Below are 15138 nucleotides of genomic sequence, written 5' to 3' on the forward strand. Positions count from 1 at the left end.
GCACATAGTTCATAAGTACACTGAGCCCCCTGAATTTACGTCTCCCAGAAAAAACTTAAAAAGCAAATAAAAAAACAACCCCACACCACAAAAACCCTACAACAAACCAACCAGGCATCACGTGAGTCCATACTAGTTCTAGCACAGCTTAAAAGACAGTCTACATATAACAATTTCTAGTTTAGAAAAGAACTCGAGTTTCCTAGATCCCACTCCTATTCACAGAATAAACGCAAGCAAAGAATAAAACTAAAGTATTCTGAAGTATATTGTCAAAAGACAAAGAAGTTGGTGGGGGGCAGGGGGAAAGTGTGACAGAGAAAATGAAAAAATAAATCAGTAAATGTTATAAATAAGGATGTTAGTAACAGTCCGGCTCCCAGTTATGGTAGCTATTGTTTGTCAAAGGATTTTTTATCCATTTATTTTACAGATGGCACTCACATCAAAGAGTAAGGAAATGAAAACACTGAATAGCTGGGAAATGTACAGTCTCCTTCATTCCTTACTACACAATAAGCAAACGCTGAGTTGAGTACCTGGCTCAGCTCAAAGTGCAGGCAAGCAGACAGGAGTAATTTCTCAACCACCTGCATCGCTGTATTTATACAGCAAGGGACAAGCACTGACAACTTTAATTCTGGCTTTTCTTAACTTACAAGTAATTAGCTTTGAACCCTTACTGATGTTCTTTTATTAAAAGGTTTCTTGTGAGAAGATAAACGTGTGCAAGGAGTAATTAGAGACTGAAACTCTTTCAGCTCTCCCAGCAATGGAGGAATGGTGCGACTGGAAAAATAAACATTTATTCAGCAGTACTAGAATGCTCAGCCCAGCAAAATATTACCAATATATATTTATTTGAAGAAATGTCAGAAAAATGAGACCTTACAGAAAGAAGAGAACAAAACAAACAAAAAGTCAGACACAAAACTTTTCCCTAAAAATACTAAGCACATTTCCCAAGGCTTTGCTCCTAGATGATGCTATTACCTTTCTTCCTGCTGTTCCCCATTGTTTCTACTCTTAGTTGCCACACAGCAGAAACAGAAGCAGTAGCAGTTTGAATTTAACTCCTTCAGAAGAAACAAAAAAGGGGTTAAGGAAACAGCACGAGATAAGAACCTTAGAAATCTATAAAAAGTTTCATAGAAGACCAGAGGAAAAAAAAAACAAGAGTGAAAGGAAACATTAGGCCTTAAGGAAAAGAAATGTTGCGGGAGCCAACACAGAAAAACCCAGGTCCTAATGGACTCCAGACAGAAAGTGGTGCTTCATTTGGGGGGAATTATGGGCTTGCCAGATTCCCCATGCAGTCTGTTGAATAACCACGTGTTATTACTAGTTTGGCATTTCCTATTAATGAACTCCTTGGTTTAACAATGCAGTCAATAGTGTGAAAGCACAGAAAACTTATTATCTCTGCTCACTGTGGTAAAACAAGGGCTACTGCATTACTCTTGATCTAGTATATTTGGCAAAGGAGGATTGACAAAACACTAAATCCTTAAAAACTCTCTGGAAAAAAATTTATTTGAGAGAGTCATTAAGAGTTTTCTCGTTCTCTTTTAATGCTCACATAAGATTCAGCCAGTGGAATCTTGGTGACTGCATGATCCCAGAGTACTCTGAAAAAAACAGCCTTGAGAAGAATTTTAAAATGCTGGCAACTTCAGCATTATCAGTCAGAATGCAGATAATGGTTTTCTGATTGCACAGATCAATTTTCATCACTAGTAGCAATTACAGCTGCTGAGAGTAGCTATAGCAGACTATGTACAATACTGCAAGCAACACATCCCAGGAATAAAAACAGGGGGGCATGCTGAGAAAACAGAACTGCTTATAATTTAATACTAAATACTGTTACTTACTGCATAGGGATGTCAGCCATCAAAACACATCTGAAAGATTACCCCTGCTCATCAGCCAATTAACTCATCCTTAAGAAGGTAAGACCTGAGATATGGAGCAAAATAGAGTTCCTGCATCTGAAGCCTATAACCTAAGAAAGTTTCAAACACATAAGGAAAGCTGTGAAGTGATTCAGAATAATACCAGAACAAACTAAGGTGCAAAATAAACAAGTTTGAACAGTCTGATACAGCTTACTTGTGCAATGGAATCATCTGTATAATATTAATACAAAGTTGAGGCATGTGATTACACCTGCTTTTCACAACACATCAGAAAAAGATCTACAAATCCATAGAGAATTTCCACTTCCTAAATAAAAGCTTTGTGTGCAAGCTGCTGCAAGCCTTAGATCATTATGTCTGGATTGTTTGGGATTTCCCACTTCTTCAGGATTATGGGCAGAGGCAGAAAAGAGGGTGAAGATCTCCAGAAGGGAATTCTTCTGTACAGTGTTGATTATGGCATCAAAAGACTATGGTGAGGCAAAAAGAAAAATAACACCACACTTACAAAAAACAGCTTGTTGCTTTAAACATGTATGGAACATAGCAAATAAGCTTGTAGTAAGAGCTTTAAATTTTGTCATTTAGAGGGAGAGAAATTCCAAATACTGATTATTAAATAGACACTACTGACTAGTAGCATAGCGCAGATAAACAAGTGAAGTATCATTACAATTAACTTTATATAGTGGCCTGTTTGCTAAGATGAAAATGCCTAAAGAAAGGTTTGTAACACTTTAGAACAGCTTTTTTATTTTTTTTTCTTTTATTCATACTGGCGCAAGTGCTGCTTCAACAGTGGCTGTTGCCTCATTTCTTGGCCGGATTCAGGCAGGAGCAAAGGAACCATTCATGTTTTGCTCACACAGGGACTGTTGAGGGGATTGTTAAATCAGTGAAGAAACTGAACAAGAAATGTTGGAAGCCAAGAAGAAATTATGCTGCTAATTTACATATACATTTAAAACCAAACTGTAGTGGCTAGTTATGTTTAAACTGTACACTTGCCATATTTACAAGAGACCATATTTAAAAATTAAATGCTTACATATTGATGGACAGTGATCACAAAGCTAAGTCCCAGTGCTCTCTTCTTCCCCTATTTAAGTTTACAGAACATGGTGATACACAGTTAGGATGAAAACATTCCATCAATGCTGAAATGGAAATCTGAAGCTCAGGTGGAAAGGTCTCTGCCCTTGAATATATGTGCTTGTACTTTGCAATGCACAGAGAGTTCTTGTCTGGTTTCTTGCATACCTATTGCTTTTCTAGATACATGTATTGAATCAGAATATGTTGCCTGAATAGATGAAGTGTGTATTCAAACAGAATAACCTTATCAACTGGGGCTTAATCGTTCACCTCAGAAAGGCACCTCTGCAAGACTAATGGAGGACTTGAATTGCTTTCCCTGCGCTCTACTACACTGTCATATGCAGGGAAGAACCTGACGGTGGGATCCTGCTCCTAATATCCACAGAGACAGGCAAAGAGGAAAAATGAAGCAGAGTAATACCTACCTCTCTTGTTCAAAGGAGAGACAGAGCTGAAGCAGCAACTGAAGTAGCCTCTCAGTTATCTGCTGAGCCCCGTTCGAGAGCATGGGGGTAATGGTGCCAAAGCACTCCTCAATTCTACAACTATAAAGGCTTATTTGTAACTATATGATACAAAAAAAAGATTACAAACCCACAAAATTCAAGCAGAAGAAACCACATAATTCAAGTGAAATGCATACTTATCTCAATTTGCAATCTTGCAATTTTCATAGCCTAAGGTATTAATAAAAAAAACAACTGAGGGCATTTTTTCCCCCCTCAAAATGTCAAAATATTATTAATTCTGAAATAAACAAAATTGTGTGGTCTTTAACATGCTCAAAGCTCTGGAGCTCAGCAGTTGAAACCTAAGATGGCTCCAAAGCTTCAGTTCCAATGGTATCAAACTTACAAGGACATCCTAGAAACAAAAAGTTTCCTAAAGAATAACGAATTAAACAGTGTAGTCTTCCAGAGTGAGTCTATTGGAGAAATTTCATCAATGTTGCCCTAGAAATTTAACAAAATCATTTGCAATCAAGAAAGACAATAACCTTTGTGCTCCCTGCCATACCAAAAATACTGTTATTCTGTTCTTACAAATCCTTATTATGTTTTGCATTAAAAGTTCCCCTAGAAGTGCAACCCACCGAAATAAGAAAAAAAAAAACCAGAAGTTCGAAGAAAAAAGAAATTTCCTCTCTTTACCACAAACGTGAAACCAAACACAAAACAAAGTACAGGATATAGGTATATCAGAAACTGTAATGAAGGTGCACTTGTATTGATCCACTGGTGCATCCACCTCATCCCAGCAGACTGCCAGGGAAAAAGAGTATGTGCAAGGTCCACGGCCCCACTACTATGCTTCTGAAAGGCCTATGGAGAAATCACTTCAGTGACTGATCACAGCAGTTTTTGGTGTGTAGAGCAGCAAACTGTCATCACATACCACGTATGATTAAAATTAACCGTTGTGAATATTACACTCAAAAAATTCAATTGCTATAGCAGTGGCCAATTAGTTTAAATGGTCAATCTGATAAATGTATTTAAAATCCTCAGTGTGCTGGTGACTGCAATGAAAAGGTTCATAAAAGCATGCATAATTGGCAAATCAATCCATCAGAATACTTCTTTGCTACTTGTTTGGAGTCACGACACAGAAATACTGGTTTAATCATATAAATTCTTAATTGCAGAAAAGGCAGGACTTATAACAGCTTTAAAAAGCAATTTAATTGTTATATTAACTGGAATCATCAACATAATATTTTCAAAAAGCAAAGCACAAGTAACATTTCCATACAGGTGCATAATACCCATTTTCAAATACTAACTTAAATATTGTAGAATATATTGATTCAAAGTACAAGTAGTTCAGAATCAGCAATTCATTTTCCATTCATTTAACAACTTGACCTTGAAATCATGATTCTGCCTGGAGAAACCTGTTTAAAATTACTAAATTAATAGGCTAAAATGTTGATAGCCCAAATTACTCTGTTTGTTCACAGAGCTTTTTAAGAAAATTTACAAACACAAACTTGCACTGAATAAATAAAGCTACTCACAGCATTTGGATATGCATACAGGACGCAACAGTTAACAGACCAGAACTACTTCTAAACCAAGGTTAGTGAAATTGTTTTAAGCAAGAAATTTGACTTACTTAAAGAGATCAAATTTGCGTGGTAATTTCAGCTGTAAGCTTCCCACACTAGAGATACTGGAAGATTTTGCAGGTGAACAGAAGTATCATTGCCTCATTTTTTGCTGTTTGTTGTGATTTTCAGAATCAAGAATAATTACTAATGAAGAACAATTTTTAGGCCTTTGCAATTATCAAACAGCAGTGACAAGATGTAGCCTGACCCGAGGCTGTATCAGGACAACATGATCCTCTCCTCAGGTCTTCTATGAAAAACAGAAACACCAGAATCTCTACATCCTCCAGACCATCAGAAGTATCTAGCCCTGAAACCCTGCTCCAGAAATCACAGAGAGCTAAAGCAATGGCTCCTCAACACCATCCATGGGAGGGTTATGAGAGTGATCCAGAACCAATGCACCTTCACCATTAACCATCAGTATTCAGGGCATCCCATGAGACTTTCCCCAAGAAGATTTCATGAACCCTGATCAAGGGGATTTGGGAACCTGTATTCACGGGAGGTGCAGACCAAATTCCTCCTTCACTCCTATAAATCGCTTTTCCACACTGAAATTACTGTTCACACCCACACTGAATCTAGCATCTCCAGCCAAAACACCAGGCCATGGGCTAGATCTCAAGAAAAAGGAAATTCAAGGCAGAAGCAGAGCTGTCAGGTAATACAAACCCAGTAACTACAGGAATGATACACAGTGGATGCAGAGTTTTCATCATATTTTAAAGTGTGTATTTCTCCCAGTGGATTATTAGCCACAGCTACCAAGGTATCTGACTGCCGCTTTCTTCTTCAAATTTTCCCACACAGTGCAAAGATTTCTTGAGTTACAATTGGCATGGGTATCTCAAATCCATTGGAGGATGTGAGAGATTAAAATAAAATGGTGGTTTTAATGGTGGTTACAATCTCAACAGAGAGCTGGCACAAAGTGCAGAAAACACAATGCTATAGTGATGTGATAAAGGCAGATATCAATGCCTGAATCTGCCATATCTTTAAGTATATGCCTCCTGCTCACCCACGTGTATTTTGTAGACATGGTCACATAAATCCTTTCATAACAGTAGAAAGATTCCTAACTTCATTATGACTCCGAAAATCTTAAATTATATATATATAAAGTATATATTTTGTAAAATCTCATACACAAGTATTAATTCCTGTGGGAATAGAAAAATACATCAGGGAGAGAACAGAAGAGAAAGGGAGGACATGAGAGAAGCTAAAGCATATTTATTATCCTGCTGTTGCTGTCGATCTTTTAATGCTCTACAATTATTCAGCATTTCCCATGAAAAAGTGCCCCTGACAACTGAGCACTTGGATTTCTTCCAGAAGTCAGTTTTTCAGATTGATAAAAATCCCCATCCTCAACTTTGTCCAATGAAAACAGAAAAAACCCTCTCAGTAAGGCGTATGTGTTCAAGCTGGATTTCCCTAAGTTTTCAGCAGGCTACATTTTTCTTATGGACCTTGGATAAACGGCCTCTGCTCTGCTAGTCAGCCCCTTTTCAGGTTTTTCTGTTTTGCTTTGGACGCCAGTGTGATATAACTGCTACAGGATTGCCAATGACTGAGTCAGTGCACCAAACTGAGCAAGTTTTACCTCCAGGCACTGTTTACAGATGGCGTACAAACTATTTCTAGCAGATACCAATGCCTTCTTTCAGAGGCTAGTTATCATTGCTTGCATGATGCTGGGAGCTGATAGCTGAGGATTACAAAGCACGTCAGTGCTGGGGCAGGGAACAGCATCTTCTCCTGACTCCTACTCTGCTTCCCTACCTTAAACACTGTTTAGCTGCTCCTGGAAAATTCCTTTCCTACAGAAACATTTATCTTTAAAAGAAACCAAAACCTTCCTTACTTCATACTTCTTAACATATCAGTTGTGCTCTAGGGCATCAGGACAGCAAAACACTAAACTCACCAAAGGAGAAATACAGCCCTGTTCAGCTTCATTCCAGTCAACAATTGCTTGCAGGGCAAAGACCTTTAAATGCTGGTTGAAACCTAGAAGTCTTTTATGTAGACTAAGAAACTAGTATGTCATAGATTCTAGAAGAAGAAATGCCAAGCCAGGAGCGCAGCATTGCACGATGCAGGGATGTCCTGCCTGGGGCCAGGGGCTGGCTTCACCGAGTAACACCCAGTTCCTTCCTCAGAGCAGCTGTCCACATTGCTGCTGCTTCTGCTCAATGCTTTATTTCTTGGTCAAAAGACAACACAGTTGCCTAATTTTCTCTAGACTATCTCCAAGTAAACAGCATCAAATTTTTTTTGAGGGTCTGAGGACTGAAATTTTATTACTACTGAGTGAAGACAAAATATGTTCTTATTTCATCTTAAAATACTGCAATTGTAAATATCTCATCAAATTCTCCTAAAATGGAAGACAATTAAATATCTTATAATAAAAAAATCCCAACCCCCTCCCTTATATTTCCAGTTTTTCTTCAATAGGAATACTAAGAAAAAAACTTCTTTTATTTGTTTTCACAGCCTTCTGCACTAAAATGTAATTAATGGTCATAAATTCCAAGAAATACTTTCTCCAAAGCATCCTTTAAGAGCCTTCACTTCTTACCCAGTTTATTTATTTCACGGAGATTTATCCAAGGTGGAGTCAATAACACTGCAGCTACCTACTCATCTAATCTCCAGCTCAAGCACATTCAGCAGAGCATGCCAGAATTTGGTTATTCAATTCCAGTTGCAGCAAGCCTGCCCCGTCCCAGCGCAGCAAAGGTTGAGCAAAACCTTCTCCGCAATTACTCCTGCAGCACCAGAAGAAAATGCAGAAGGTCCCTTTCCCCTATGATTTTTTCTTTTTTGTTGGTACACAGCTCATAAATTAAAGAATTACAGGAAGAGTAAATGAAAAATGTCAAGAAGTCAACACTCCTGGCACAGGAAATACATGAATGTGTACAGCACAGAGACATCCTAAAACTAAAAGTATCACAATCCAAGAATCTAAGATTAAATTAAGACTAAGATTAAATCCCACAAATGTATGGTTTAAATTGTGAAAATAAACAAACTGTAAAACATAAAATTTTAGTTTCAAATAAATTCCCTTTTCATTTTGGAAAAAAAAACAGCATACACTCAGAATAACATACCAGGCCTGTCCAGTCAGCAACAGGGCACAACCAAAACCAGAACAACAAGGACTATACTAAAGCAGAGATGCAAAAGTTGTAACTAAAGAATTATTATTTAATATTAAGAATGGAAAAATAAATTGCTGGTTTGGTCATGTCAGACCCAGTGGTCTGTGTGTTAGTGAAAGATAGTAAGCAATACTTTGTAACCCCAAAGAGTTTGTAACCAGAGACAGACAGTTAATAAAATGAACAAGGGAAATAAAACAGATAGATGTGGAACAACAAATTATGACCACAGTTGCTTTGAAGTGACGGGTTGCACAAAATTGTTGATCCAGCCTTTTTTTCCAGCTGCTAAACTGCATTAATATGGCTAAAAATACCTTTCCTGCTTTTTTTGGTTCTCCTTATTGCCAAAGGAGTTGTGTGTAGCAGAGTAAGTGGGTCACAAGCCATATTATGAAAGGACTAGTGAAAATCTTAACAATTTTGAACTCCTGATTTTGGGAGCATATATTTTCTAAGCTAGTTTCAGCTCCAATAGTTCGTTCCTGTGTTTTACTGTTTCCTTCTTTTTTTTTTTCCCCTGAGTATCTCATAGGAGTTGCTTGAGTCATATCACACATAGACTATAGAGAGTTTCAGCTACTATAGCTTCATCTCTAAGATTCTGTGAAGCAGGGAGTGTTCTTAATTAATTCCTCAGACACCCAGCAGACAGAAACTAGCACCTTTATCTACTGTCTACTGCTCCCTTCCACTTCCAGGCGTGAAAGGCCCCAGGTCCAAGCTGGCAGCTTTTCCCAGCAGAAGCATTTTCCCTGAAATGAGCCCCACTGAAAATGACAGGACTCGGCAGCACACAATTCTGGCAAAAATTGCCTCTAAACAAGAGAAAAAGCCCAACAGTTTTTAATCAAGGAGATGTGTCAGGTCCTGAGGCTTGCACCTTCTTGCAGAGAGTGAGCTAAACACTTCAACAGTAAAATGAAGTCAAAGCAATAGCAGGTTTGCACAGCTGGTACCCTCACAGAAAGCATATGCCAATCTCACAGCAGACCAGGACTCGTAAATCAGCCTTTCAAGTGCAAGTATTGCACAGAAGAGATGCAAAGGTGCATAAAATTGTGGGTTTATCTTATGTACCTTTGGGGCTGAGGTTCCACATTTAACTCATACTGTACCCATGGACACACAATGCCCCACAAAGACAGACCATTCCTTAATAGGGATCAATTTCATTCACCTTCTGATAGGACAGAGAGATTAATTTGCTTGGCCAAGAACAGGACAGGAGATGTACATCAGCAAGCAGATCCTTTTGAAAGAAATGCATTTCTTTTTCCAGCTGCTGAATAACATGACATTGGGGGGTTTTTATTCCTTAAAAAGAGGAAAAATTAACAAGCAGCATTTACAAATGTGACACAGCCTGATTTGATCAATGTTTTCTCTCTTTATTAAGATGTTTGTTAATTATTCATTCCATAATTTTCCTAAAATGCTTGCTCAATGTATTAAAAAGTATGTATCTCTATACATTCAATTACAGGTAGAAAATTTCTATTGCTTGACTGGGGAGTCATGATGCCAACAGCACTCATAGCTTGCCATCTTTGAAGACAGAATCATACTTCAAACTTAGTATAACTAGGCATTTCATCTTAAACTGTAATTACTTTCTGCCTCAGAGCTACACAATGAAACATCTTCCTATACTTAAGCACCCCAGAGCACAGCCAGTGTGCAAAAATTGGACAAAGAACATCGATTTTCTCAAGGGAGTACGATATTTGCTAACTGCCAAGAACAAACTGTAAGTATTCATGTGTAGTAAAAGGAGATGCATGTGAGAAATTACACGTCACTCTGTCCACATTCCAGAAAATCACTGCAGCTGAACGAAATCTCAGTTTATTGCAAACCAAACAATATGAAATACTAGAACAGCCTTTAGTAATTTAGCAACACACGTATGAAGAAAAGGACAGAAAAGGTTTTATTTGTGGTAACAAAAGGAAGGAACAAACTTCAATGTAAATATTTGCTGTTTAAATATAAGGTTCGGTAGAAAAAGGTTTAAGAAAGATTTGACACACAAAAAATTTAATGTCACTGTCTGCAATTTATAAACATGACCCAAATATTCTGAGAAAATAATGGCATCAACACTACAGCTGAAAATGCAACTCACCTGATACAAAGAATAAAGAGGTTAAAATTCCAAAAGGTTTCCATACAAAACACACACATCCATGCTTTCTTAGTATCCCTCCACAGCAAGTTATTACAACCACATCAGAGCAAGGGAGTAAAAAAAGACAAGCAATGACTTTAAAGAGTCATTAATCACAACACTGCTTATTACAGAAAGGAATCAAATAATTTAAAAATCATTTCAAACCCACAACCAGTAGCTTGATCAAAACAACAAAAATCCTTACCTGTGTGTTCTTATTCCTGGCTTCTCTCCTTGCTGCTTTTTCTTTCAGCCTCTTCTCCTAAAACAAACAAGGTGCACAGTTTTAAAGCAAACTTCTGTATTTGTTTTTCTTTTAATCTTTTAAGATTAAAGTTGAGCCATCTAGATATTTTTAATGTTTACATGTTAAACTGCTGGTATTCACCTACATGTTACTGATGAAAAACAATAAATAAAAGATCTGATTGAGATATTATTCATTCTTCTTGCTTTTAAAGGAAATAATTAAACAACAAGAATGACTCAAACTCATATTTTATCTTTACCAAGACTTGTTACTCTTAAAGGAATAATGCAGCTAAGTTAATTTAATAAAGTTCGTATTTGTCTGTAAAATAAGGTAGTTAAAATGGCACCAAGAGATCCAACTTCTCTTATTTCTCAGTGGTATAATATGAAATCAAATCCACGTAACAAAGAAAACAAAAAAAATTTCTAACTTCAGAATGGCTAAAGCAACTGGGGAGTGAAAGCTAAAACACCTCCATTACTAACAAACACTCTACAAAAGCATTTGCTTAGTAATTGCATCGATTCAGAAACCATACCAAAGTTCCCTCCACCAAAGAGATTCTGCTACGGGAAAATGAGTTAAACACAATGATAAAACTCATTCAAAGCTGCCTGCCAAATCTGTGACATACAGAAGTGGCTAAGATATTTAATTCAAATTACATTTCTTGTGGCTTCTTTCGTTTATCTTTAAACTAACTGAAGTATTATCTCTAATTTAGACTATGTCAGGTCCTTCCAATTGAACATCCTTTAAATTGTTTATTTCACGAAAAAAGCACAGAGATCAGGGGAGAGCACATGTCTTCTGGAAAAGCACCCTGCTCCCTCTTTTTTTTTTGTCTTAGTGATGCTGATGACATGGGTATTGAAACTTTCTAATGCTAGGACAAAAATGTTTCTGGAATATAACTAAGTTTCTTTGAGCAATATAGGCCATTCCTAGCATCAGCACATTTAGAGTCAAGTCTATATAATAGAACACATTAATATCAGTCCAGGGGCAACATCTCAGCACAGAGAAGGCTGAAGACCAGTCACATTTCAGCTCACTTGTGGGAGTAATGAGAAAGCTACAGCTTCAGCAGTCCTAGTGTCATTTCATCACAGTGATGCTGCCAAAACACATTGGTAGGTACCCCATGAAGCTGTTTGGAAAAGCAGTGTCTGAGTGCAGACCTGGGAAAAGCCACCAAGATTTTCTAAATTGCTGTCTAAATTCAGGGGGGTTTGAGATATTTATTGGGTACATGTCATTTTCTATTCTCCCAGTTGCTCAAACTACAGAAGTGTTAGCTTATTTTCAAAGTCCCTTTCTAAGTAAGTCAATCTCTTCTCTCCAAATCAAAACAAACAGTCCCCCAATGCTGTGTGCAAAGCTACCTGGTACAAACATCTCAATACACTCACAGCTACCTGGCAGGGTCTTCAATGCATGCTATGAAACAAAACAAAAACCCTGCCACTGTAGACAGATACAACACAGCTATCTTATTACTTCAGATTTGCTGAAGTATGAAAAAGCAATAAAAAATAATAATTACATTTAAGGCCACAAGGGCATCATATGGAGCAAGTACTGTCTGGTCCACAGGAAGTTTCTCAAACAAATTAGACCTATGCATCACGGTCATAAGATGGTCATCCATTTTTTGATTTCTGCTCTTCCAAGTCAAATTTGGATTAATTTCTGATCATTTTTACTTATGCTTTTCTAATTTTTTACTTAAGTTTTTGACTTAAAATGTTTTAGTTGCACATTCTCCACTCTTTGGGGTTACTATCGGAGTTCTTTCATTTTTCTGCTAAAACCATAACCACTGAAAAACTGAAGGAGAACAGAGCTAAAAATTAACATGTCAGCTGTTACAAAGCAGGATAAAGCAGCTTTTGACTTGGACAGTCCAGAAAATTTTTAATAGAAAATTCTGTGGTGTATGAAAAGTCGTGTCTTAACCACAGCTACATGCTTAAGCAAATACAGCAGTAGTCAAAGTTCCTGCTCAAGGGATTTATAAAACACAGCACTGAGAAGACAGCTATGAAAGCAGAAGATTGACATAAGGACACAGGAAAGTATGTCAGACAGCACAATATACTTTAGTCCCTAAAGAATAGTAAAGACATAAAAAGATTCTAAAGTTAATAGGTGCAGAAACTGAAATCAGGAGCACAAGAGAAAAACAAGACAGGAAAGCAATCAGCAGGAGATGCTGTCAAGACCTTTTTTTCTCTTTCTTTTTTTCCCCCAAAGAGGGAGAGAGAGGATTTCATTCCTTGTCAATGAAAAAGAAAAGCAGATTTTGCAGAGAGTGCCTGTATGTTGGCACTGAGTTGGAGTTAGGAGTGTATTTCAGAATGTCCTAATCAGGTCTGCTTCTGCTGTTTTGCACTAATACACTCCAAACAACACTGGGCATTCACAGAATCACAGGATCATTCTGACTAGGAAGAACATCAGGGGGTCTCTGGTCCAGCCTCCTGCTCACAGCTGGGTCAGCTCTGAGGTGAGGTCAGGCTGCACAGGGTCTCTCATCCAGCAACATCAAAATCCCAAGGATGGAGCCTGCATATCATCTCTGGTCAGCCTGTGCCACAACCTGACTGAACTCACACAGAAGAAGTTCCCCTTACATCCATGATGAATCTCATTTTCACTTACAGCCATTGCCTCTTGCCCTCTTGCTCTGCACTGCTGTGAACAGACCTGCTCCATCTGTGTATTCTCATGACCTCTCCACAGGCACTGGGGGGTGCTGTCAGGTCACCCCAAAGCCATCTCTGCTCCAGACTGAACAATCCCAGCTCCTCCAGCCTCTCCTCACAGAACCATCCTCTCGGTGACCTCAGATAATCTCACTTCAGTTTGTTAACACCCTCCTGTACTGAGGGTAGTGGTGGTGTGCAGGATGCCATAAATACCGAGGAATGACTTCCCTCAAAGTGATTTAGTGCAAAGCATCAGATATGAGCTAATACAGTGCAACCCCACCACCCACCACACAGCATGCAACCTGGTTCTTAACACCAGCTTATCTTTCTCTGCAGTTCTGCTCTTACTGGGCTACTTCACTTACAAGTGTAGGAATAGCCATCAGGCTTTAACTTGGGCTTCAATTCAGGAAAACAATCCCATTAAAGCACCTCTTAAATTTATGCAGAGCTTCAAGCATACAGGTAAGTACACACAGTGTGCTGAGCAAATGCTTAAATATTTTTCCCCAGCCAGGATCTTATTTCCTGTTACCCATAGGACAACTGTATATTCTACTGTGCCAAGGTAATACCCCCAAATAATAAAGACACCCTTTTATATGACTACATAAAACCCATAAATTAACTGCCTTGCTTTAGGTTACAAAGAATTGCTAGAGCACAGCCAGAAACAGATCTCCAAAGACTCAGGTGAGTATTTTGACTACAATGACCTTCATTCTCATACTGCTACTACCAGGAAGAAACATGAGAACGTGTAGAACACATGTGGGCAACATACGGTAAGATAGATTTAAAAAATAATCAATGAGGCAAAGTTGAACCAGTCAAATGATTGATATTGATTTATTTCACATGAACAGGATCTGTTCATCTATGCATAACTACATGTAATTAATAAACTGTCCAATATTAGTTTTCACACATGGGAAAAATAACAGAAAAGTCTGGATTTTCTTGGAATATCTTAAGTGTAACACAGTTAAGTGTCAGATTTTATCACTATTCTATCAAGCTATAAATCATTACTTGCATTAAAGATGAAATAGATTTTTCATATATTTCAATTTACTAGGGCAGGAAAACAAAAGACTATGTTTCAAGATATGGATACTTAATTATGAATGTTACTGACTGACACACTGCTATAGCATAACTTCATAACCAGGATGATGAGGCTGTCAGCTAGAGCTCTAAAACACAATCTGATTAAACAGTTTTTATCTACAGCAGTGAAGTCAAGCATCAATCTTTGCATTTGTACTGAATAGCTCTCCTTTGCACCTTCTTCACAGATGAAAGATCTAGTTGTATCCTTTAGAGGCTATCAATACTGAGGATGAGAAATAAGTTTAAAAATCAGTGCAATAATTTGTTGTAGCTTAACTCCTAAGAAAATGCTTCCAGCCCCTTTAGACAAAAAACAAGTGATCTCACTAACTTAAAGGCAGTAGCCAGAACATTCATTTATCATATTAGGTCAGCAACATGCTGTATGCAAATTTTGAACAGTGGCTAAATGCATATTATCTAGATGTCATTTAAGGAACAGTTTGGATAGAACCACAGGTTCATGAATTTATGAAACAGGAGAGGTGATAGGATCAATGTGCCTGAGTAGCACAACACAGGCTATAGGACTGAATAACTGAATCAATCTACTACAGTGGTCATATCCTGTTTTAG

The 15138-nt window shown here is 37.8% G+C and overlaps 1 protein-coding gene across 1 annotated transcript in view; it reads right to left on the reverse strand.

The window, feature by feature from the left end:
• DDX10 (DEAD-box helicase 10) overlaps positions 1-15138 on the reverse strand; it is a 169760-nt gene that overhangs the window by 35954 nt on the left and 118668 nt on the right. Inside the window, exon 16 of the mRNA XM_027712757.2 lies at positions 10688-10744. Coding sequence (XP_027568558.1) covers positions 10688-10744 — 57 coding nt within the window. The remainder of the gene's footprint in view (positions 1-10687; positions 10745-15138) is intronic.

The sequence above is a fragment of the Pipra filicauda genome, unplaced genomic scaffold (assembly GCF_003945595.2).
Source record: "Pipra filicauda isolate LSUMZ 115617 unplaced genomic scaffold, ASM394559v2 scaffold540_size334518_pilon, whole genome shotgun sequence".
Classification (NCBI taxonomy): Eukaryota; Metazoa; Chordata; class Aves; order Passeriformes; family Pipridae; genus Pipra; species Pipra filicauda.